Raw genomic sequence first — 24,866 nt, 5'->3', positions numbered from 1 at the left:
AGGTGCTACAGGAAGGAATTTTTTTACTAATACACACATGTTCGTATTAAATTTGGCTGAACAGGCACATTTTTACAAAGCATCCCCCCCTAAAATAATGCATTCTTGTATGTTATTTTCAACAAAATTTGTCTGTTTTGTGGACATTTTATCCCAGTCTGTGCATTTTGGGACACATTATTTGGCTGGGGAACAGCACTGCAAAATTCAGATAAATTTGAATTTTGAAGGATGTTTTGGTTCTTGTATGGTTTTTGGAGCATGCAGATGACATAGGTTCACCTTTAAATGTTAACTGAATTGAACTTGTCCCCCATCCCTAGATGTGTACATAGAAAGTAGAAAGGTTGCCGTGAGATTCAGTAATAATGAAGGGAAAAGCTGAAAGTAAAATTTATTTAGGAAAACAAAAAATTAACTATACAAGAAAATAAATAAAATAGCACACTGACATAGGACAGGATGTGTGTGAAATGTCATATGCTGGGGCAAAATATCTAATAGGAGTAGAAGCTCATGAGAGCACCAGATTATGCTCCTGGACGGTGAAGTCACCTCTGTCTTGAGCAAGGCTTGAGATTGAGATAGGCATGCAGCTGGCATTTATGAAAACAGAACAGGTGGAAGTTTGAAGAGAAACTTTCACAATTGGTGTCCATGAGTAGCTTAGCAGGTAAACCATTTTGGCCTGGCACAGGTAAGACAGCTGCATTCAAGACATCTTTTATCATCAAGGCACCATTGCTATACAAGCACCTACGTTTTTGTCACCCCCTAGGTTTCCTGAACACTTTACTGTACATATCACCTCCTCTTGTACTAATGTTACCTGCTCTGAACTTCAAGATGAAAATATTCAAGGACTTCTCTGGAAGTTATATGGTGCACCCTATAGCACCATTCTAACCCTCTATTTCTCAACAACTTAGACCTTTGCATAGAGATTATTGTAATTTAAAAGAATAGCTGTTATTATCTCATCTTATTATTCTTACTTCAACGTGTGCCCCTTGGGCCCAATCCTCTGTGATTCTTGCACCTTGTCTTTCTCCAGTGCTTATTTCCTAGGAGAAGAAAGGCCAAGTCCCTGGTCAGGGAATGCTTTCTTTTGAGCGAAATATGTTCTGTTTTTTCCAAGTACACTCATAGAGGCTTCTTATATTGCTTTAAATATGTGTTATGTATGAAAGTGTCACTTAAAAACAATGTCTACATTGGTATCACTGCAGAGGTGAATTCAGAAACCAACCACAGGTTATATGAGTTCCTTTTTTCCCTTTGCAATGAGACAGATGGAGATATAACCATTCTTAAGTAACACTTGTACGCAAAGTAAGACATGGGTCTTCAGAGGCTTATCTCTGAAGTGTTATGTTGGAAGTGCTGCTAAGCATGGGTTGAGCTGCAGTGCCAATCTCTTCCCAAGAAATGTCATGTCGCCAGTTGGAAAAGGCTATTGCTTCTACCCTTGCTGCAGAGGTCGCCTGCTATTTCCACAATGTGCAAGTCTGTCCTCTGCCTTCTATGCTTGACTTCACCCATAGAGCTCAATATTACTTCCATAGTGGAAGTAATCACACATTTTGCCAGAACTCTCAGGATGTTTTTGGATGTGTGTAAATATGGATGAAATATGTTGTTGGTGCTCTGCATGTGATGTGATCCTTATTTTCACCAGTGGTCCCAGACCACATTTGCACATCAACATCCCTTCCACCTAAATTAGCACTTTTTGCAGTGAGTAGGAAGTGAAGGAAGATAATAACAAAGAACTACAAATAGGTTTGTTTTTTAATCTTAGCTGCTCCTGGGAATTCTTTAATATTGTTTTCTTGACTTAAACGTATCACTTCGACTTAGATCATCTTCACTATAGAAAGCTATTGCTGATGGGAGCAATTTAAATAACTTCTAATTCATAACTATTTCTTTCCTACCCTATCCCATGGGCTCCATAGGACTCACAAATACACAATTTTATTTTCAGCTGAGAGTAGCCTAGTGAGAGAGCTTTGCCTAAGGGGCGAAAAAGACATTATAAGTGACACAGAGGTGCCAATTAGTCATGCCCCAAACTTGGATCTTAGAATCCAGGAATTCTCATTTTTTATACTACTTTTTCCCCTCTTGAACCAACAAAAATGATGTGCTTGCCTTATGAGGAAAATGCAGAATGGGGAACTTTGTGTCTTTCATAGAATCATAGAGTTGGAAGGGACCACAAGAATAATCTAGCTAAACCCCATGAAACGTAGGAATCTTTCACCCAACATGGGGGTCAAATCCACGACTCTGAGATTAAGAGTATCATGCCCTACTGACTGATAGATCGTTATGTTCACTTCATTTCCCTGAACAATGAGTAGTACTAAAGGTTCAGATTTTATCTGGGTTTGGTTTACTTGGGAAAGAGGCCGCTGAAAGCTTATTTGACATTTTGTAATATTTGTGTTTAGTTACAAATATACATGTTGAGTACAGGTGGAGCCAGACAGATTAAACATTCTGACAGAGAACTGGACCTCGCATATCTCCAGGAAAGACAGCCAATGCCCTCAGATCTTTATACACTTACAGAGCCCCCAACCAAGCTCTTTGTCTCAGCTGCAGTCTATTGTTCTTTTCACACACAGAAGTGCTTTGCCCTCTGGCTAGAAGGGGGATACTGTATGCAGATGAGTTGCCCCTTCCGACCATCTTCTAGGTTTCTTAGAACCAGGCAGAGGGCCTTCCTGGTAGTGGCGCCCACCCTGTGGAACACCCTCCCGTCTATCTGACTTTTAGAAGACAGCTGAAGGCAGCCCTGTTTAGGGAAGTTTTTAATGTTTGAAGTTTTATTCTGTTTTTAATGTTCTGTTGAAAGCTGCCCAGAGTGGCTGGGGAAGCCCAGCCAGATGGGCGGGGTAGAAATACATTATTATTATTATTATTATTATTATTATTATTATTAGATACAGCAGTGTCGTGGGGTTTCAACACTCTTTCAGTTACTGCCTTGGGGCAACCCACACAGATAACCCTATTCCCAAAAATCATGTTCACAGCCTCTTTGTTTCTAATTGAATTCAAGTTGAGTTCTGCTAGATCTGACCGAAGACCTTTTTAGTCCAGCATACAAAATTCATCACAGTATAGTTCTATCTTGAGAGCACACAGATGGGTGTTAACTGTGGGTTGGGTACAGCTCATGCATGTTCAGTATTTTGTAGAGATCACATGACATTATCAGACCAAAGTGCCCTTTAATTCAGATTTACTCTTTTTTTGGGGGAAATCTGATAAGTTAAAACAACAACAACAGACAATTGCCAACGACCTATTTGCAATATCTGAATGGTCCATTTGCATCATTAAGCCTCTGTCTGGAATCACCCATCAAGATATTGCTCTAAGTTACCCAGAAGCTGCTTAGGCTGGCTGAGATAACACATGTTGGTCCTCCTCTGGGGCCTAGAAGTGATTTCTCCATGAAAGAGGTGAAGCAAACTTGTGACCACCAGCCCACAATGCATGAAGTTTAGTGGCATTCAGATTCCCTTTGGAAGATTCGGTGTCTGATGACTTTCCTCAGGGCTACTTTCATCTCTCTGTTCCTCAGGCTGTATATGATGGGGTTAAGTAGCGGTGTACCCAGAGTGTACACCATTGATAGCATCTGGTCTTGCTTTGGAGAAAAGCTGGAGCTTGGACGCAGGTACATGAAGCTGCAGCAACCGTACTGCAGGGCCACTACTGCTAAGTGGGAGGAGCAAGTGGAGATGGTTTTTCGGCGACTGTCTGCAGAATGGATCCGCAGCACTGTAACAGCGATGAAAAGGTAAGAGGCGCAGATCAATATGAAGGGTACAGCGATGGCCGTTATCCCAGTGAGGAACACCCCAACCTCATCGAGCTTGGTCTTGCTACTGGTGAGCTGTGATACAGGTGGCACATCGCAGAAGAAGTGTTCAATTCCATGCTCACCACAGAAGGGGAGGTGGAAGACCAGCCACACCAGAATGAATGAAATCAAGAAACCAATCAGCAGGGAGGCAGCCACTAGCTGAATGCACAGCTGCTGCGTCATGATGAGGGTATAGTACAAGGGTTTGCAAATGGCCACATAGCGGTCGTATGCCATGATGGCCAGTAAGAAGCAGTCGGCACTGCCCAGTCCAATGAAGAAGAACATCTGAGCACAGCAACTTCTAAAAGTGATGGACTTCCTTTCCTGCAAGCTGGTCAGCAGCATCTGTGGGACTACAGCTGCTGTGTAGCAGAGCTCAACCACAGAGAGATTCCCCAGGAAGAAATACATGGGAGTGTGTAGGTGAGGGTTGCCCCAGATAGCTACCATAATGAGGACGTTACCTGTGATTATGGCTGCATAGATCACGCTGATGCCCAGGAAAAGTAAGATCTGGCACTCTGGCTGGGTGGGAAAAGCCAACAGCATGAAGTCCAGCACTGCAGTGCAGTTCCCCTGGAGCATCCAACCGACTAGCTCCCATTCTACAGAGTAATGAGGATGAAAAATAAGATAGCACCAGTGCTAATTAGAGAGCCTGGATGTATCTGATATTGAAAAATAGGCTCCAACAGGAAAGGAAACATACTACCTGGAAGAACATCAAGTCCACTGACTAATGAGAACATCAAGGCCAGGACTCAGGTGTTCATACCAAGCAAAAATGATTTCATTAATAAACTGTAATGGTCAGCTTTGTGTTTTGATTACAAGTCCTTTGATTATCAGAGCTTAATGGGAGCCCCAGTTTTATGCTTCAGTTTCTAGCCCTCAAAGTTTAGAGATAAACTGCAGTTCATTGCTAAATATTTATAATCCAGAATTTGAGTAACAGGAAATAAATTAAATATAAATTATTTCTAAAGAATGTGTTTCATTTTTTTTTTTACAGATCACCCAAATTTAGAGAATATTGACAAAGTTAGATACGTAACAGGATTACAAAAATGTTGGGAATAGGATTTGTGTTATGCTATTGAGCCAATTAAATGGGAAATACTATGGAACAAGGTGCATATGAAATCAATCTCAGCGAAGATTCAAGAATAAAGTAATATTTTGTCACACATTAACCCCAATCTGTCCCTGAAATGTTAGCATTGAAGAACCCCCCCCCCCCCCCACAAAGGAATGCATTTTCTCTTATGGTGGGAGTCTTGCCCAGAGGCAAATGGTGTTCCTAGAAATCAATTTTATAACAAAGCAAGAATTGATACCAATCCCTTCATTAGCATTACTGGTGGTATGGGATGGGCCAAGTGATGATGGTTTGGATGAAGAATTGATTTTGTACTTTTAAGCTGACAATATGGTTATTGCAAGAAAAAAGGAAATATGTAGAAGGATTCAATAAGGAGTTGTGGCATAATCAAATCTGGTTCATAGTGAAAGCTGAAAAACTAACTCAAAAATAATTAAGATATACTAGGAGGACAAACAAAACAAGATCCCTTTTCAATTATGTTCACATGCCTCCTATGAAATATGCTGCTATTTGGAATTCTTAATAACATTTCAGCTTTAAGTGAGACTATCACAAGACTTAGATGACAATACCATATATATATATATATATATATAGTTTAAAAATACTACTCCCTCAACACCAAATATATAATTTTTTTCCAAGTAATGTGAATAAAATGTCCTGAATTTATACTTTGTGTGTGTAAGTTACATTTTAATTCAACTGTATTGTTTTTCTTTATTTCTGTATCCTTGTGTGTTATTGGAATACATGTTCTTGTTTAAATAAATAAAAATTCTTTTAAAAATCCTATTGCTTCTAGATTACTGTTATTGAGCTGAGGGTGGAAACAGATATTCGGCAGCAAATGTGGGAATGATTTCCCAGTGCCCTGTTTGTGGGGTGGAGGAGCGGGGAAGGGGCTGCTCAACTCTTCTTCATACCCACAGATTCTGGCTCCTTTCCCTCACTTGCCTGGGGATCACATGTGAGCTCCTACTCTGTAGGAAGTGTTGCAATGGAAAGGTGATGCGTAGCAGAAGGATTTCAATTTATACCTTGCCCTTCAGTTCAAAGAGTACACATGGATGGCATCAGATCACATCCACACCAGGCATTTAAAGGACTCTTACACCACTTTAACAGTATAGAATCCTGAGAACCCTCAACACAAAGAGCAAAAGAGTTTCTATCCATGGGTTTAGAGCAGTCTTCTTCAGTTCCAGGTACTAAGTCTTACTATCCGCAGGAAGCTTAGCCAACGGTGGTCAGGGGTGATGAGAGCTTTAATCCAACAACAAATGGGGAGCAAAGGCTGAAGGACACGGCTTTAGGGAGACAGAATTCATGCCATAACATTTGCATGTGAACATCCATAGAAGCCAGTCCATGGTTCTTGTGAAACAGTCAATTCCACCCCCTGGACTCTTTTCCCACTTTTCTATGCAGGTTATGATGTAAGCATTTGGCAGCAGGATCACACTGAATTATTGCAAAGTTCACAACTCACCCCCACAGGATGCAGAACTGGGAAGGACAGTGCTGGTGTACTGGTTCCTTCTTTTCACTGCTAAAACGAGAAGCTTCTTGTGATGTGCTTTCTTTCAAGACAGAGGCTAGGAGGTTTTCCAATGCGCAGATATGTCCTCCTGCCTGTAAAGCTTTGTAGATCTATGGATGAAGAAGTTTTCCTACTGCATCCTCCATGATATCCCCAAAGTGATCAAGCTTAATATATTTGCCTTGTGACACATGGGATCCAGCTAACTTACCTCCATGAAATACCCCAATGGTTTCCTTCTCTGTGTAGGGAACTGCTCTAAAATGGTTGTGTAGGTTACCAACTAAGCCATCAGATTTGTTTTTGGTGTTGTTTTTTGTTATGACTTCCGTTTACATGAGTGCCTTATATTGTTTGCACTTTCATGTAAAAAGTGATGTGCCTACTGTTTGAATTGGGAAGGATAATACAAGCCTCCTAAGCATTATTACTCACCTGTGAACCAATATGGAATGGCAAAGAGAATAAATTGGAGATTTGAGATATCGCTCTTCTTGATACGACATTAATTAAATGCCATACAAATTAAATAGAATCGTAGAATTGTAGAGCTGGAAGGGACTCCAGGGGCCGATGTTAGAATTCCTGCTCCATGATTGCAGTCATGAGATTGTTGTCTTTCACATGACGGTGTATGTTTTGACTGCACAGAGTGGGAAGTGATGGAGACAGGTTGTTTGTGTTACTTTTCCGTGAAGTGGGACTATTGTCCTTTGTTCATTCTCTTTTGCTGTCTGATGCTAGAGAGAGAAGGAGCAATGTTGCAGTGCTCCGTGTGTGTTTATATGTAAATAAAGTAGATTAGCCAAAATGCTGAGTTGCTGAGGTCTGTTACGCAAACTGCTAAAACTCTACAGATCCCTAAGTATGCCGATGTCTGTTGGCATCGGTCGCTGTGATGTTCGGGCAGAAGAAAGCTTTTGAAGCTCCCGAACGATCAACCAGGAGGGAGGGAACATGCCAGTCGGGCATGTGTCTCTGCCAGGGTCCTACTTGAGAGCAGGACGAGCTCCTGACAGTCCTTTAGTCTGACCCCCAGCTAAAGCATCAATGACAGATGGCTAAACAATCTCTGTCTTAGAACCTCCAATGAAGGAGAGTCCACAAGTGGCATAGTGTGGGTCCTCTGCACCTGGGGCATGTATGCATGCACCGGGATGGGGTGGGGAGTGGAGGATGGCCATGCCAGCCCCAAGTCCTCACCACAGACCAAACCTCAGCAGCCTGAGCCAGAGACAAGGGAGACAAGGGGAGAGAGAAAGGGGCTCGAAGGGGCACTCCATTTGCAAAGGAGGAGGCCGCGAGAGCCTCTTGCCTCTCCTTGGTGGGCAGTGGTAGTGGTAGTGGCACCCACCACATCCCTCTCTGTCGTCTGCCCAGGGGTGACAGGTGTGTGGACATCCCTTCACCGGCCATGAGGAGAAAGAGGCACCCCTGCTGCTGTCCCAGCCCTGAAGGCCCAGCCTGGGCATAGCTTGGCAACTGAGGGAGCCTGTCATGGGAGTGCCACGGGCCCCCACTACACCCCTGGAGTCCACAAGCTCCCGAGGGGGACCATTTCACTATTGAACAGCTCATACATCAGGAAGTTCTTCCTGATAGTCAGAATCTCCTTTCTTGTAACTTGAATCCATTGGTTCAAGTTCTACCTTCCAGAGCAATAGAAAAGAAGCTTCCATCCAAGGTAGTCAAGAACTAATTGAGCAGTTGTTTGTATTATTATTGTGGTGGCTGTTGTTTTTATTTATTGATCACTTTCCCTCAAGGCTATGTAAAAATAGAACGGACCAACTAAGACACAGTGATGAAACAACACAAGAGTAACAGAAAATAATTTCAAACACTATGCAAAATGGTGACCTGTGGCAGAGACTTCCATCTAGGAAAGCTTGCCTAAACAAAAAAGTCTTCATTTCTGTACAGTGGTGCCTCGCAAGACGAAATTAATTCATTCTACGAGTTTTTTCGTCTTGCAAATTTTTCGTCTTGCGAAGCAATGCACCCTGGGTATTAACGGTTTTAAGAAAAAGGAAACAAACTTGCAAGACGTTTTCGTCTTGCAAAGCAAGCCCATTGGGAAATTCATCTTGCAAAGCAACTCAAAAAACCAAAAACTCTTTCGTCTTGTGAGTTTTTCATCTTGCGAGGTACCACTGTAAAGTGCAGGTATGAGACACCTGTTGAATCTCCGTGGGAATGCTGTCAACAGGCCTGTTCTGTGGTTTAAACTTTTAAGACGAACCAGCCATTTTTTAAATTATTCAATTTTGTGATTAATTGTATTATATTTATCCTGTAAATCTTGCTGTACACCACCAAATATTGTGTGTGCTGGTCAAAGCTATGACCTGAGGTTCAGGGAGAACATTAGGTCTACAAACATACCTACATGTCAATAATAGCAATCCCACTGGCCTCTGGTAAAGTCCCAGTTCTAAAAATATTTGTTCTCAGTGTGGCTCCTCTCTTGAATCAGGCACCCATGGCAAGGACCCTGCTTACCCCACCCTAGTTCCAGCTCTGGTCCTAATCACCTTCTTTAGAGCCTGCTTGACATCCTTGTTCCTCAGGCTGTAGATGAGGGGGTTTAGCAGTGGAGTGACAAAAGTGTATATGAGAGCAAGATGGCGGTCGTCATCCTCTGACGAATCTGTCTTGGGACGCAGGTAGACAAGGCTGCAGCACCCATACTGGATGATCACCACTGTCAAGTGGGAGGAGCAGGTGGAGAAGGCCTGTTGCCGCCCAGTTGTTGAGCGGATCCGCAAGATGGCAGTCACAATGTAGATGTAGGAGATGCATATTATAATAAAGGGAATAGTCAGGACTGTGACAGCAACACTGTACAACACAGTCTGGTGGACATGGGTGTTGGCACATGCCAGGCGCAACACAGGTGGCACGTCACACAGGAAATGGTTGATTTCAGGCTGGTGGCCACAGAAAGGCAAGGTGAAGATCAGCACTGTCAGCTCCAATGAAACCACAATACCAAGCATTAGAGAGCCAACCACGAGCCATGTGCATATCTGCCAGGTCATGATGAGGCTGTAGCGAAGTGGGTGGCAAATGGCAACGTAACGGTCATATGCCATGACAGCCAACATGAAACAGTCTGTGCCCCCTAGTGCCAGAAAGAAGAACATCTGTATGCCGCAGCTTGCAAATGGGATTGGTCTGTGGGCATCTAAGATGCTGGACAGCAGTTGAGGCACTGTTACAGTGGTATCTGAAGAAGTGTGCTTGCACACGAAAGCTCATACCAAGAACTAACTTAGTTGGTCTTAAAGGTGCTACTGGAAGGATTTTTTTTATTTTGACTATGGCAGACCAACACGGCTACCTATCTGTAACTGTTACAGTGGTGTAACAGATCTCCAGAAAAGAGAGGTTGCCCAGGAAGAAATACATGGGGACGTGTAGGGAATGATCTGTGCAGGCCACCCAGATGATGGAGACATTGCCAAAGAGGATGATGAGGTAGAGCAGAAGGAAGAATGTGAAGAGGAGAGCTTGGATCTCAGGAACGGTGGAGAATGCCCGGAAGATAAACTCATAGGCAATGGATTGGTTGCTCTGTTTTGCAAGTGCCAAGGACATCTCATGAGTCACTGTACAAAAGAAACAGTGGGTTAAACATCAATATGCTGTTCTCAGTTATTTCACTGGAATGTGTGGTACTCAAATTCTTGGCATGATTATCAACCTCAGATGTTTCACTCCTTTCTCCATACATCTATGTTACACTGTACTGTAAATGTGGCAATCACCACAAATGCAGGGTGTCTGAAGGACAATATCCTCCCATATGAACCTGCCCGGGCTCTAAGATCTTTGGGAGAGGCCTTCTTCCAGTCCCGTCACCCTCACAGACATGCTTGGTGAGGAGAAGAGAGAAGACCTTTTTTGGTGGCGGCTCCCAGACTTTGGAACTCCCTTCCTAGAGAAGTTAAACGGGCTCCCTCCTTGTTGTCCTTCCATCTGCAGGTGAAGAATATTCAATTGCAACAAGTTTTGGGGAAATGTCTTTTTTTAAGGGAAAGGCTTTTAATAGTGCGGTGCTGTTGTTGTTTTTACTATGTGTTTTAACAATTTGTTCTTATATCATTTTTATAGGATTATAATTGAATTTCTTTTTAACTATTATACTTTATATGTACACCTTGAGTTCTAGGGAAAAGGCAGGTAATAATAAAAGTAACAACAACAATATAGAATGCCACTGCATGAATATGAAATAGATGCTTTGTAATTATTAGTACTATTTTAAACATCATGCGATTAATCTGTGTTTCCCCCTCACAGCATACTTAATGCTTAAGTCATTATAATCACCACTTATTCAGGAATACAGAACTTGTAGTTCTCCAGATATTGCTGGACTACAACTCCCATCATCCCTGACTGTTGGCCATGCTGGCTGGGGTTGGTGGAAACTGGGGTACAACAACCCATGGAAAGCCACAGGTTCCTTATCCCTGCCTTATTTTATTTTAAATAATTTTATTCATGTTATATTTTTTACAATTTGTAGCCAAAACCATTATACATTAAGCATTCTTCCTTGTGAAGAAGAAAAAGAAAGCAAATGGCATAGAAAGGAAAAAAGATAGAACATGACACGTGATTGGAGAAAGAGACAAAATAGCAAAAAAAACCCTCTATAGTACAGTGAATAAATTAAGAGGGAACATATCATCATTTACCTCAGGGCAGCTCAACCTCTCAGGCCAAGAGGGCTGCAACACAGAACCCATGCGCCACACACTGAATTAAATTTCCATATTATAAATTAAGGCTTTGAATTTCAATTTCAAATTTCAATTTGAAACCATACTGGACCCTGCTTAGCTTAGCAAATATCCTGGCAGTTTTATTGCTGCACCGCTAGGAGGGGTTGTATTCCCTTTTATGTAAGTTTAATCATTCAGATAGTTTGCCAGGTTTGCCCTAACCAGTCAGTTATGGCAGGGGGATTTTTATTTTTCAATTTTTGTATAATACACTGAATTGCTGTTGTTAGCGGTGTAGTAATCACCTGTACCCCTACTTTGTTTTATAAGCAGGAATTGAGACCCTAAAACTGAATGTAATAATATAGTTGATAATGTAGTAGAGTTACATCAAGACCTGTGTTCATGTTGCATTTCCTTTCATCGTCTTCCTAGCTTGATAATTAATTTGTGCACAGGGCCCACACTGCAGTGACCCCACTGCCAACCAAACTCAGGTCAATAGACATCTCCACACACCCAGTATCGACCAGGACCCCTAGCCCCTGGTGGCATTACTGAAGTGGCCAGCCTTCCTTTATCATGGATGAGCAGCCTTACCCAGTCCTGGCAGCAACCCAGTGCATTGGTCCCACTACACAAGCCCATGAGTGAGAACCACAGGGAGAAATCAGGGCAGCCAGCAGTCTCCCCTTAGTCTCACAAGCGAATAGTTTTGCTCGGTGTTTTCTCATAGTCAGACGATTTCCCCAGCAGCACGAGCTGTTCATTTTATATAGGCATCCTGCTACTACTGTTGTATCTGGGCTAAAAAAAAGGAATTTGCAAAAAATGTGGGGGTTTTTGGTGGGGGGATGAGTGTGATACAATTGTGATTGGTCTGGATAGAGTGGACTTAAGGCTCATCCACTCTTACCTTTGTTCTGTGATGTCTGCCAGTGTGGTGTAGTGGTTAAGAGTGGTAGTCTCATAATCTGGTGAACCGGGTTCGCGTCTCCGCTCCTCCACATGCAGCTGCCGGGCGACCTTGGGCTAGTCACACTTCTCTGAAGTCTCTCAGCCCCACTCACCTCACAGAGTATTTGTTGTGGGGGAGGAAGGGAAAAGGAGATTGTTAGCCGCTTTGAGACTCCTTAGGGTAGTGATAAAGCGGGATATCAAATCCAAACTCTTCTCTTCTTCTTCTCTGTGAATTCTAGGCACAGGTATGAGAGGTTATTTTTTCCCCATCCTGTCACTTTCCCTGAGAAAACCCACTGTTTATTGCTGAATCAGAACAAACATCCATCTGCAGAAAACTCGATTGCCATTTGTTTTGATTCAGCAGTAAACTGTGGGTTCTCCCACCCAGGGAAAGCAGTGGGATGAAATAAAAACCTCCCCAACCCACGCTCAGAATTCACAGGACAAACAGAAGTGTGAAAGAGCCCAGAGAGAAGTCTTATTTATTCCCTCCTTCATCATCGTAGCTGCCCAGGTCATCCAGTGAAGCAAAAAAGCAAGAGATTCAGGACGGGTTGGGGTGGGGGAAGGACTTCACACAGTTTTTTCAAACAAGGGGAATCACTACCGTTAGGTGTGCTAAAGGTCACCAACTGAAAAAGGATTAGACAAATTCGTGGAGGTTGAGGTGATAGTGCCTGCTACTTGTGACGATGGCTAGATATGCTGTCTTCAGGATCAGAGGAGTGGGCCTCCCAATGCCAGTCACTGGGGGCACAATAGCAGGAGGTACTTCTGGGCTTCCCATAGGCGTTTGGTTGACCACTGTGGGAAAGAGGATGTTGGATGATGCCTTTGGTCTCATCCAGTAAGGGTCTTCTTATGTTCTTAAGGAAATTCCCTCACATTGCTGTTTTGGAAAGATTATCCATCTCTGCTGGTCTGCCCTTCATATTTCAGCCATGAGATGTGTACCTCACGCAAAGCACTAAAAAAACCCCCAAGTGTAGGAACATAGGACTCTGCCTGATACTGTCCCTTCTTCCTCCACCACATGCTGGAGATGTGAGGGTTTGAACCAGAGACCTTCTGCATGCAAAGCAGATGTTCTACCACTGAGCTATGGCCCTTCTCCCACTGTCTATCTCTAGCTTCAGGTCTTCATCCATAATGCGGTTGGGGATATAAACTTGGTGCGAATGTTCAGAAGGTGAGTTGCCAGGCTACTACTCATCTTCATCTTTTCCCTTTAATAAGCTAGCCAGATTTGTAGCTCCACAACATTGCAGGAAGAGAACGTTGTTTCCAAAGCCTTGGAAAAATGAATGAACCAATGTAAGGGAGAGCCAGTCTTTGTGGAATGGACCCTTTCTCCACTGTGAAATGGACAAGTGCTATTGTGCTTTTAAAAAAGTGACAAAAGCAGTCTTGTGGTACTCTGAAGAGTAACAAAGGTATCATGACATAAGCTTCCATGGAGTACAGACCACTTAATCAGAGACATCCCATGTTATCCTGAGTCCACAAAACTTATAATAAATTTATTCTTCTTTAAGGTGCCGAAAAACTCTTTGTCCCCCCCCCATGACGTACTAACACAGTTTTGAACAAGAGGGAGGTTCCTCATCTCTCAACTGCAGCTTTCTATTTCCCAATCCTCAGAGCTTTGGAGGCTGCATAGTCCATCTCTCCTGTAGTGAAAACCAGATGGGATGGTGGGCTCAAAACTGGGTTCAAACCTTGTTCAGCCATGAATCTGACTTTGAGACCAACATGGAAAGAACCTGTCTGTTACTGACTATATCTGTAACATAATCTCTTCTTACCTGGTTAGGTTTCTTCGGACTCACACAGCCACAGTCAAAAGTCAATGCGGTGCACCTGCTTGCAATATCCTTTCTTGGGATTTTGGTACCAAACAGGAACGAGTTAAGTGCAGTCCCATTAAATATTAGTGTGCGGGAGGGACAGTATTATTTTTGCCCCACTCAGCTTTGTCCATTTTTAAATCCAGAATAGCAATGGTACTTAGCATGAATCTGATTTGTGTGCTAGGGTGGGAAGAGGTGTTTAAACCTTCTGCCTTCACTGAAATTACAGTGGAATCAAAGCAGCACCCTCTTCCATGTCCTGCCATTATCTAATTCTCAAGTCAATTAGGGTACTATTTATTTTTCTCTGAAAGAAGTGAATTATCCCCAGTAGGGTTGCCTGATATTTTTTGTTCATTGTTTTAGGAGAACATCAGCCTCCACTTCAGAATCCTACAGTTGGAAGTATATTAAACAAACAAATAAACTCCCGAAGGCCAATAACATATGATAAGCTCATTACAACCTTTCGGTCCCAACTTTCCCACAATGGAGGTAATAGCTAATTGTCGCAAACTTTGGACAGATCTCAGGCAAGGTATTCCATAATTAATGGAACAGTTATTTCTCTTTTTAATTTTTTTATTTCATAAAATGTATACATATCATAGAAAATCTCAAAGCTCAAAAAGAATAAAAGAATAAGATTGTTGATAAAAACTTTAAAATATTCAAAAGATTAAATCAGCGATAAACTAAAAACATTAAAAGACACATCAAATTTCTACATATCTGAGTAGGCTTATCTAAACCAAAATGTTTTCAGCAGGTGCTGAAAAGAGTACAGTGATGGAGCCAGTCTAATGTTAATAGGCAGGGACTTCCAGCGTGTTGGTGATGCCATGTTGAAAGATTGATTTCTTACCAATGTGGAACAAATACCACACAGCACCTGTAACAGTGCCAGTTCTGCAGATTGGAGAGGTTGGGTGGGCATATATGGGGTAAGGCAATCTTGCAGGTAAACTGGTCCCAAGTTCTTCAGGGCTTTATATACGAATAGTAACACCTTGAACTTGGCCCGGGAGCAAATTGGCAACCGGTGAAGATTTCAAGTGTTCTTTGCTAACAAGGTCTCACTCTGAAATGAAAGGCTGCAAATCCTGTGACCTTTCCTCAGAGGGGAGTTATTCCACCTCCATTATCATTTTGGTCGCCCGTTTCAGAACATTTTCCAACTCTACAATATTATTTGAGGTGAAGTGACCAGAACTGTACAGAGCATTCTCAATGCTGTATATTGATCTGGGCAATTTTAATTTCAATTCCTTTCCAAATGACCCTTTGTACTGAATTTGCTCATCTTATTTATTGTGTAAGAACAGCTGGGAGCAGTCATTATCTATCTATCTATCATCTATCTATCTATCTATCTATCTATCTATCTATCTATCTATCTATCTATCTATCATCTCTATCATCTATCTATCTATCTATCTATCTATCTATAATTTTTATTAAATTTTCTGTTTTCTTATTTAGAATACTCATTTAAACTTCCCTTCTTCTCTTTCCATTGTTCATTTTGCATATCATAAATCCCTGCATATTTTACACAAACTAAACCATTCAGTCTTCCATTATTACACCCATCAAAACTTATTTACACTGTTGAATTTATCTCAATGCTGCCAATGTTTTCAAGTGTACACTCTGAACATATGTTCTTCTTGTTCTCTTATTCTATAGGTTAAGTCCACAAGCTGCGCATATTCCATCAGCTTAAGTTGCCATTCTTCTTTAGTTGGGACCTAGCTTGTTTTCCCTTTGTTGCATAACCTCATTCTGCCTCCTGTTTCTTAGACATGGTAGATGGTTCTATGGAATGTTTGGTACTGGATTTCCCATATGAATAGGAATCAGACCTGAGAGTCATTAGTTCCCACCATGGCCTTCTTTAGAGCCTGCTTGACATCCTTGTTCCTCAGGCTGTAGATGAGGGGGTTTAGCAGTGGAGTGACAAAAGTGTATATGAGGGCAAGATGGCGGTCGTCATCCTCTGATGAATCTGTCTTGGGACGCAGGTAGACAAGGCTGCAGCACCCATACTGGATGATCACCACTGTCAAGTGGGAGGAGCAGGTGGAGAAGGCCTGTTGCCGCCCAGTTGTTGAGCGGATCCGCAAGATGGCAGTCACAATGTAGATGTAGGAGATGCATATTAGAATGAAGGGAATAGTTAGGACCATGACACCAACACTGTACAGCACAGTCTGGTGCACACGGGTGTCGGCACATGCCAGGCGCAACACAGGTGGCACGTCACACAGGAAATGGTTGATTTCGGGTTGGTGGCCACAGAAAGGCAAGGTGAAGATCAGCACCGTCAGCTCCAATGACAACACAAGTGCAAGGATCAGTGAGCCAACCACGAGCCATGTGCATACCTCCCAGGTCATGATGAGGCTGTAGCGAAGTGGGTGGCAAATGGCAACGTAACGGTCATATGCCATGACAGCCAGCAGGAAACAGTCTGTGCTGCCGAGTGCTACAAAGAAGAACATCTGTATGCCGCAGCTTGCAAATGGGATTGGTCTGTGGGCATCTAAGATGCTGGACAGCAGTTGAGGCACTGTTACAGTGGTGTAACAGATCTCCAGAAAAGAGAGGTTGCCCAGGAAGAAATACATGGGGACGTGTAGGGAATGATCTGTGCAGGCCACCCAGATGATGGAGACATTGCCAAAGAGGATGGTGAGGTAGAGCAGAAGGAAGAACGTGAAGAGGAGAGCCTGGATCTCAGGAATGGCGGAGAATGCCCGGAAGATAAACTCATAGGCAATGGATTGGTTGCTCTGGTTTGCAAGTGCCAAGGACATCTCATCAGTCACTGTACAAAAGAAACAGTGGGTTAAACATCAATACATAATTCATAGTTGTCTCACTGGAGCATGTGGGATTCAAATACCTGGAAACTTGATTATCAGCCTCAGACTTTTCACTCCCATGCATCTAATTTACCACGTAAATATTGTGGTCGCCATGAATACAGACTGAATTGGTTTTAGATCCTATACAATACCTCCCATGCAAATGTCAGTGAATCATTATGAAATATTACTAATAATTATAAAATATTTTTTGAAAAACAGCATGCAACTTTCTAATCTGTTCAAAACTTTACTTACAGAATTTAACTCCAAACAGCTTAAAACAAATAGTTACATTCACCTAGTAGCATAATTTCCCAGCATAAGGCATAATAATTTAGATTACAAATATATTGTATTCAGAGCTAAAATCAAAACTCAGTCTCTTCTCCATTGCAGCCTCTTTTAGCCTCAGGCTTTGTGCTTGACACAGATTAACACATCCATTCTCTTCCGCAGCCTCGAACAAAAAACACACACCCAACGTGGTTGCCTTGCAGATTAGCATATGCATAGATCTGTAATACTATCTCTTTCATGTGACTGTGAGCTAAAAACCTTGTGAATGAGCAACAAAGATACAGTCCCATTAATGATTAATCCGGTAAGCTCTTTTCAATGGAAATTTCCAGTCATGTCACTCCATATACAAAACTGGCACATTATACATTTATTTCCCAATTCAATATACATTAAACAATTAGGTAAAGGTAAAAAGGTAAAGGTAAAGGTCCCCTGGACATTAAAGTCCAGTCAAAGGCGACTATGGGGTGGGGCACTCATCTCGCTTTTAGGCCAAGGGAGCCGGCGTTTGTCCACAGACAGCTTTCCAGGTCATGTGGCCAGCATGACTAAACCGCTTCTGGAGCAACAGGACACCGTGATGGAAGCCAGAGCGCACGGAAACGCCGTTTACCTTTATGGCACAGCAGTACCTATTTATTTACTTGCACTGGTGTGCTTTCGGAATGCAAGGTTGGCAGAAGCTGGAACAGAGCAACAGGAGCTCACCCCATTGTGGAGATTCGAATCGCCAACCTTCTGACTGGCAAGCCCAAGAGGCTCAGTGGTTTAGACCACAGCGCCACCCGCGTCTCCTTAAACAATTATACTTAACAAGCTGTGCATGCCTCACTGCCTGTCCTGTGCCACATAAAATAGCCTGTTGGCCTCAGGTGCAGTAACAGACACTGTTCCTTTGCTGGTGTTGAATTAAGATTCAGCTGCCGGTCCAGCATAATTGATATTGGTGGGGTTGGGGGAGAGCAGCTAGGCCAGGGAGAGTGACTGGAAATGGAAAAGTGGTGAGCGCGAAAGGGCAACCTACACTTTGCCCCTAAGTAAATAGGTGATTGGCCACTGTGGGAAGCAGGATGATGAATTATCCCTTTGGTCCAATCCGGCAGGGCTCGTCCCCCTCATGTTGCTGCTTTTTAAAGAGTATCTCTCACTGCTGGTCTGACCTTAATGCTTCAGTTGTGAAAATATTGGATCCCCTGTTTTCATAAAGTTGAAGGTGGAACAAAAAGCGAGACTGGCTTCATTATTTTCAGATAATGGAGGCATTTAAATTGGACAAGAAAACTGGCTTCCAGGTGGAAAAATCAAAATTAGAAACTGAACTGTTAGAACCCAAAACTAAGAATTTATCAAGAATGTATATCTTGCTGCTGAAATGGAATACTCAGGATGAAACGGTAAAATCGGCTATGATTAAATGGGCACAAGATGTCGGACATAACATTATGTTCGCTGACTGGGAACAGTTGTGGACCACAGATATGAAATTTACGGCATGTAATGCCTTAAGAGAGAATATTATGAAAATGATATACAGGTGGTACATAACCCCGGTCAAGCTTGCAAAAATCTATCATTTGCCCGATAATAAATGTTGGAAATGTAAAGAAACTGAAGGTACATTCTTTCACCTTTGGTGGACGTGCCCAAAGATTAAGGCTTTCTGGGAAATGATATATAATGAATTAAAAAAGGTATTCAAATATACCTTCCCTAAGAAACCAGAGGCCTTTCTCCTGGGCATGGTCGGCCAAATGGTGATAAAAAAGGATAGAACTTTCTTTATGTATGCAACAACAGCAGCAAGAATACTCATTGCAAAGTATTGGAAGACACAAGAACTTCCCACGCTGGAGGAATGGCAGATGAAACTGATGGACTATATGGAACTGGCGGAAATGACTGGCAGAATCCGTGACCAGGGAGAAGAGTCGGTGGAGGAAGACTGGAAGAAATTCAAAGATTATCTACAGAAACACTGCAAAATTAAAGAATGTTAGAGTGATGTTGGATTAAAAATAAGTGGTTTCCAGCTGTACAGGATTCAAAGTTTATAGATAGACTAAGATTAAAGATTAGGATTAAAGAAATTGAAGGAAATGGAAATTTGATATTTAAGAGGTAAAATTTTAATGCTATATTATATTAAGATTAAAGATTGGGATTAAAAAAGTGGAAAAGAAATTGCTGGACAAACAATTTGGACTGGAATACAAAAGAGGGAGGTATGAGGAGGTCCAGAAAATAAGTAAATTTAAAAACGGAAATGAAAAGGTGATATTGTTTTTAATTGTTCTGTCTTTTTTATTTTTGTTTTTTGGTTTTTGTTTTCTGTATTTTTTATTCTTCTTTGGATTATGTATTGTGTATTTGTGTACTTCTTTTCTATGTTTTTCTGTTTAATCTTTTACTGAAATCTTAATAAAAATCATTTAAAAAAACAAAAAAACAAAAGAGGACTTGCTGCTCATGTACATATACACTTATCCAGCTTTTACCTCAGGCAAGCAAGTTTCAAAAACTTGCCAAGTCTGTTTGACCAGATTCAACAATGGCACAAAGGAAATGTGTGGACACTGAGAACTGAAAGCCTCTCTCAAAGCACTTCAGATCTTCAGATCTTCACTCACTGTCAGGTATAAGAGTGGGAGATATACACTCAGCCTGAGTGTGCAGAGTGGTAAAATATTACGCTGCTCTTTATCTTTTTTACTAGATGCCATTGGGAGAGGGAGGAGGTATATTATCTCTTTGGAGGAATTATGGAATAAACATAAATAAATAAAATTAATGCACTTTAAACAGGGACAAGATGAATCCAGATGCAGCTCTCCACCCACAGAATATAAAGGATTTCCACAAGACTGTTGCGAGAGTAAAATGGAGAGGAAGAGAGAATCTTGCATGCTGATAAAATGCTATTAATAAATACGTAGTACTTCACTGAGATCTGCAGCACTAATGAAAAGCTGCATTAGCAAGCATGCTCAATTGCATTACAACCCCCCCCCCCAGCTTTTCAGTCCACAGGAACAACCAGTGAGTAACAGCATAGTGAGAGAGCAGACCATTGGGTGCAAAAGCACTTGCCTTTCTGGCTCCAGAAAAAGTCCATTTGGCCCAACATTCAGTTTCCATCAGTAACCAGCCAGATACCTTAGAGAGCTCACAAGCAGGGCATGAAGATAATGGATAGCCTTTGTTACTTATCCCCAGCATCCTCCCTATCCATTGCACAATTGAATAAATGATTTTTCATGAGTATTCTGTCAAGCAGGGATGGAGAGTAGCCTTGTGGCTCTTTAGATAACTTTGACTGCATGCTGGTTGGAGCTGAGGGAAGTTGAAGTCTAACAATATCTGGAGGGTCACTGGCTCCCATCCCTTTGGCAAAGGATAAGAAGTGGATTAGGCATGATTTGATTGGTGGCATGTAACCCGTTTAAGAGTAACATGGAAACAACTGGCTACATTACTGGCTATGCCTGCAAGGGGCTCTTCTTACCTTGCTAAGTTTCTTCAGACTCACGGGATGACAGTCAAAAGTGAGTGCTCCTTCTGGCAATCTCCTTTTGCTGAGATATTGGTTCCCCAAAAGGAAGGCGAGTATCAGCAAGCAAGTGATATGTCCAGTGTTATTTTCACCCCACTCAACTCTGTCACCATTTCTTATGCAGTATAGCAGTGGATCTTAGGGTATTCTGGTTTATTTGCTAGGGTGGAAAGATATACAGAGACCTTCTCCCACCACTGAAATATCAACAGAATCAAAGCAACATCAACCATCCATGCATTGCCACCACCTAATCCTCCAGACAGGGTATCACTTAGCTTTTTTTCCAGAAGAAGCAAATTATCCCCAGTAGAGTTGTCAGATATCTGTTGGTTTTTGTTTAGAGGGAACATCACCCACTTCTTCAGAATTTCTCTGTTACAAATATATTTATCAAACAAACCCCAAAGGTCAATGAACTTATGATAAGCTCATTACAGTCTTCCTGTCCCAAACAGTACCTATCCACTATGGAGGCAATATCTAATTGTCGCAAACTTTGGACTGATCCAAGCCAAAGTATTCAATGACTAATTGACCAGTTTTTTGGCAGTAGACCTAATGCTTGTAAACTTCCCTGCTGACAATGACACCATCTTGAATATTTTCTAGCGTGCTCTATCCCCCAACAATATATAGATAGCAGGAAATTTGGGAAGCTAAAGACTACATTATCTTTGCACTTTCCCCACAGTCATGCCACAAAAAGTGCATCTTATAGATTCAGCACAATACATATAAAGAATCAACACCTGGAAGTGGAGTGGGACTAGGGATGGAGATAATGGTATCACCGTAAAAGAATGATAACAAAGAACTACATTTCTCAGCCATCTGTTCACCACTAGAGGTTGCCTATAAATAGTAAGAAATTTCCTCAGTATATGTTCCTGTGCTGTTCCATTGGTATTATAACGTCAGATCCACAAGATACATTTAAAGCACAACAAACTCACATTTAAATCCCCTCACAGAGCTATAATTTCCAGCCCACCCAACAAATTACACTTCCCATGATTCTTTGGGGGAAGTCAAGTGATTTAAATGTGTGTTGGATGTACTTTAAATGTATGGTGTGGATTGGTCTATAGTTTCTTTTTTTTTATAATGCTTTTTATTGACTTTTTCCAAAAAACAAAATAAAACAGTCTTTACAATCATTCTTAGTGTTATCTCATTTACATTGCATAAAATCACGCCTCGACTTTCTTCCTTCTCAGTTGCGGTTTTCTTAATATACATCTTCTCTTACAGTTTCTTCTACATTTCTATATGTGTCACAAGAATTATATTAACCCTGCTGTAGTTCTTAAACTTCTACAGTTAATTCCTATATATGTTACAAATTTACCCCATTCTTCTACAAACTTTGCCCCTTTTTGGTGTTGGATTTTATATGTCATTTTCGCTAATTCCATATATTCGAAAAATTTAGCCTGCCATTCCATAACTTTTGGGATCGCCGATGACTTCCATTTTTGGGCTACAAGAACCCTAGCTGCTACCATGGCATATTGGAATAATTTATGATGGATCGGTCTATAGTTTCAAGGTGGAAATAAAAGGAGTAAACCTTGCACGAAGCCACACTATCTTTAGGCACAGGTGAAAAATGAATTTAAAAGTCAGAGGGAAATAAACAACTAAGATTTCTAAACCTGCAACCACCAACCAGAATCTGCATACCTTTTGCAAACTGTGAGTTTTTTTGAGTGAAAAAACGTTAAAAGAAAGATAGGGGGAAATCATGGGAAAGAGCAATGCTCAACAACCTGCATTTTGATTCCACTTCCAGCATGGGCATAGCTCAGGCATAGGCAAACTCAGCCCTCCAGATGTTTTGGGACTACAACTCCCACCATCCCTAGCTAACAGGACCAGTGGTCAGGGATGATGGGAGTTGTGGTCCCAAAACATCTGAAGGGCCGAGTTTGCCTATGCCTGGTGTAGCTCAACTACTTTTCTGGATCCCCTAAAAAAAAGCCCCCTCCCCTAACAAAATCCTGGCTATGTCCATGACTTCCAGCACCAAAGGACTCTGCTGTTGAAGTAACCCCAATTCCATTGCACCAGTTTCTTGGAGCATTGGTGAGCCACAGTCCACTGCCTGGAATGTACCTCCCAACAAGAAATGGGAGGTCATCCAACCAAGAGATCCCAGAAAAAATTATGGGGCTTTGATAATGCTTTTGTCAAAGGTTATAAAGGTTCCATGTTTGAAGGCAGGTAGGAGATATTGTATATTTTCATTGATTTTTATGTATCTTTGTACATAAAAATAATTGCATTTGTATTTTGTAGCAATCTGTCCACCACTTTGGGGACTTTTGGGCCAAAAGTGGTATATTAAATAAAACAAATGATGAGGACGATATAAATATAAGGAAATAAATAAAATACATTTAAAGAAGAGATGTTTTCAGGATAGTCTCCAAGCTGAGCAGCATCCTCAAATTATAAAAAAACCCTGGCCCTGCTGATAGGAAGAGAACTTTCTCTGAAATTGCTTAACATTGCATTTCCTTGCTGCAAGCACTGCTGTGGTTATGTGACATCTATCGCACAATTTCCCTGTCTGCAGCTGAAATGACTGGAGGTGGGTGTGCACATACCATTGGAATAGCAATATCAGGTCAGAGACATATGTGAGAGATCTTTCCACCTTCCACACGTTCTATCCACTGGGGTGAATTTGTATATACAGTTGCTTGTTTTCTTTTTACGGCATTTAACAAAACAAAGAAGGGCTCATTTGGTTGATAGGAAAGCAATGCAAGAGATCTTCCCCAGCCCCAGAGTACATATTTTATTGCTGATTGCATTTTTCAAAGGAAGCTGAGGGAGATGAGTCACCACAAACCACAGGCAGTATCTTATTCATAGCCCAGCACTTGTTTCCGATAGTGCCTGCTACATCTCACAAGAGGAACCACCAGTTATGATGCTTCTATTTCCCTTGAGTAGCAGCGGAGCTTTCCTACTGTTTGAGATCCTTTAATCCACTTAGTCGAGGTAGCCCCCGTAGCAGTCTTAGGGTCAGCCCTCAAATGGTCTTCTTAACATTGAAGTTGTGTCAATTTACAACAGCCTCAGGGGTTGTCAGGTACCGTGCTGAGGAGGGCTGCACTGAGGAGGAATGGTGGGAGCCACCCCCTCCCCCTGCTCCCACTCCTGAATCTTCCCAGAAGCAGGAGGACAGTATAGATTTGGAACAGTGGTTTGCAGAGGGACATAGTTCAGAAGGCAGAAGCTGGGAAATACTGGAACAACTAGGAGGAGAAACACTGGAAGAGAGAGGGTTAACAGATTCATGGTCTCTGGACAGCATTCCTCTGCTCAGCCCAAGGTCAAGAAGAGCTCAGGAAGTCTCAGAACAGAAAGCATACAGGGTACAAGCTCAGATTACAAAACGTAGGAGTGATGTAGATTAATAGAGACGTAAGGAGATTGGATCCTTAATTGGGAGCGCCCACCATGTCTAGGAGATGTGTTCTTTGTTCTCCCACTGTCATTATTAAAGTTCCTAACTGTTAAGACGTTGCTTTCTTTGATCTTCTTATCTTACTGCCACAGGAGGAGAAAGTCAATTCCCTGAAGCCTCACAGGGCTGGATTTGGGCCTTTCAAATTTCAGCAACGCCAGAATCCACACACATCTGCCTCTCACCTACCGTTCTGCTCAATTCACTATGTCAGTTGGGTTGGGGAACCAGTTGCACTGCCCTAAATGCACTTCTGAACAGGCTTCACAGCTCTGATCATCTGTGGCAGAGGCAGGCAAACTTTAGGTTTGAAGGATCAACTTGTTTTTCACTAGAAACCTGAGGTCCACCAACCAGAGCCAGCAGCAAAATGGTGTTTCCTGGAGGATGGACACAATTATAGAACGTGGCACCTCTGAGCACTAGCTTAGCCTGAGGATTATTTTCAGTACGGTACCAGAACTGAAGTTTGCACCCAATTCTATTCCTGTTCCCCCTACCACCACCAAGGTTTCCTGATCTCAGCAGCCTAATTCAAGTCAGCGGATGATGGAGAGTTGTTTTGGGCTCTATTGTTAAACT

General features: G+C 42.0%; 3 protein-coding genes across 5 annotated transcripts; all 3 read right to left on the bottom strand.

Annotated features, from left to right (window-relative positions):
• Positions 1–3,517: 3,517 nt before the first annotated feature.
• On the bottom strand, positions 3,518–4,471 carry LOC308463534 (olfactory receptor 10W1-like; the record flags this gene model as incomplete). Its single annotated transcript, XM_080982018.1, has 1 exon — positions 3,518–4,471. The coding sequence occupies one exon, from the start codon at positions 4,469–4,471 to the stop codon at positions 3,518–3,520; it is 954 nt and encodes a 317-aa protein (XP_080838144.1).
• Positions 4,472–8,834: 4,363 nt separating this feature from the next.
• Positions 8,835–10,134, bottom strand: LOC308471346 (olfactory receptor 10Q1-like; the record flags this gene model as incomplete). The annotated part of the gene is made up of 2 exons (XM_080995302.1): positions 8,835–9,755; positions 9,895–10,134. The coding sequence occupies 2 exons, from the start codon at positions 10,132–10,134 to the stop codon at positions 9,033–9,035; spliced, it is 963 nt and encodes a 320-aa protein (XP_080851428.1). The 3' UTR covers positions 8,835–9,032.
• A 5,456-nt stretch (positions 10,135–15,590) lies between these two features.
• On the bottom strand, positions 15,591–20,961 carry LOC308471078 (olfactory receptor 10Q1-like). Of its 3 annotated transcripts, none has more exons than XM_080995021.1 (2): positions 20,756–20,961; positions 15,591–16,910 (listed from the first exon to the last, which is right to left on the bottom strand). In XM_080995021.1, the coding sequence occupies exon 2, from the start codon at positions 16,897–16,899 to the stop codon at positions 15,940–15,942; it is 960 nt and encodes a 319-aa protein (XP_080851147.1). In that variant the 5' UTR covers positions 16,900–16,910; positions 20,756–20,961; the 3' UTR covers positions 15,591–15,939. The 3 variants fall into 3 exon arrangements, with proteins under 3 accessions (XP_080851147.1, XP_080851146.1, XP_080851148.1); XM_080995020.1 differs by lacking the exon at positions 20,756–20,961 and adding an exon at positions 17,252–17,281; XM_080995022.1 differs by lacking the exon at positions 20,756–20,961 and adding an exon at positions 17,209–17,249.
• Positions 20,962–24,866: the final 3,905 nt, after the last annotated feature.

Source organism: Podarcis pityusensis (genome assembly GCF_964106645.2).
Source record: "Podarcis pityusensis genome assembly, chromosome: 1".
Classification (NCBI taxonomy): Eukaryota; Metazoa; Chordata; class Lepidosauria; order Squamata; family Lacertidae; genus Podarcis; species Podarcis pityusensis.
Note: the sequence above shows the minus strand (reverse complement) of the source record. Positions and strands in the feature narration are given on the sequence as shown.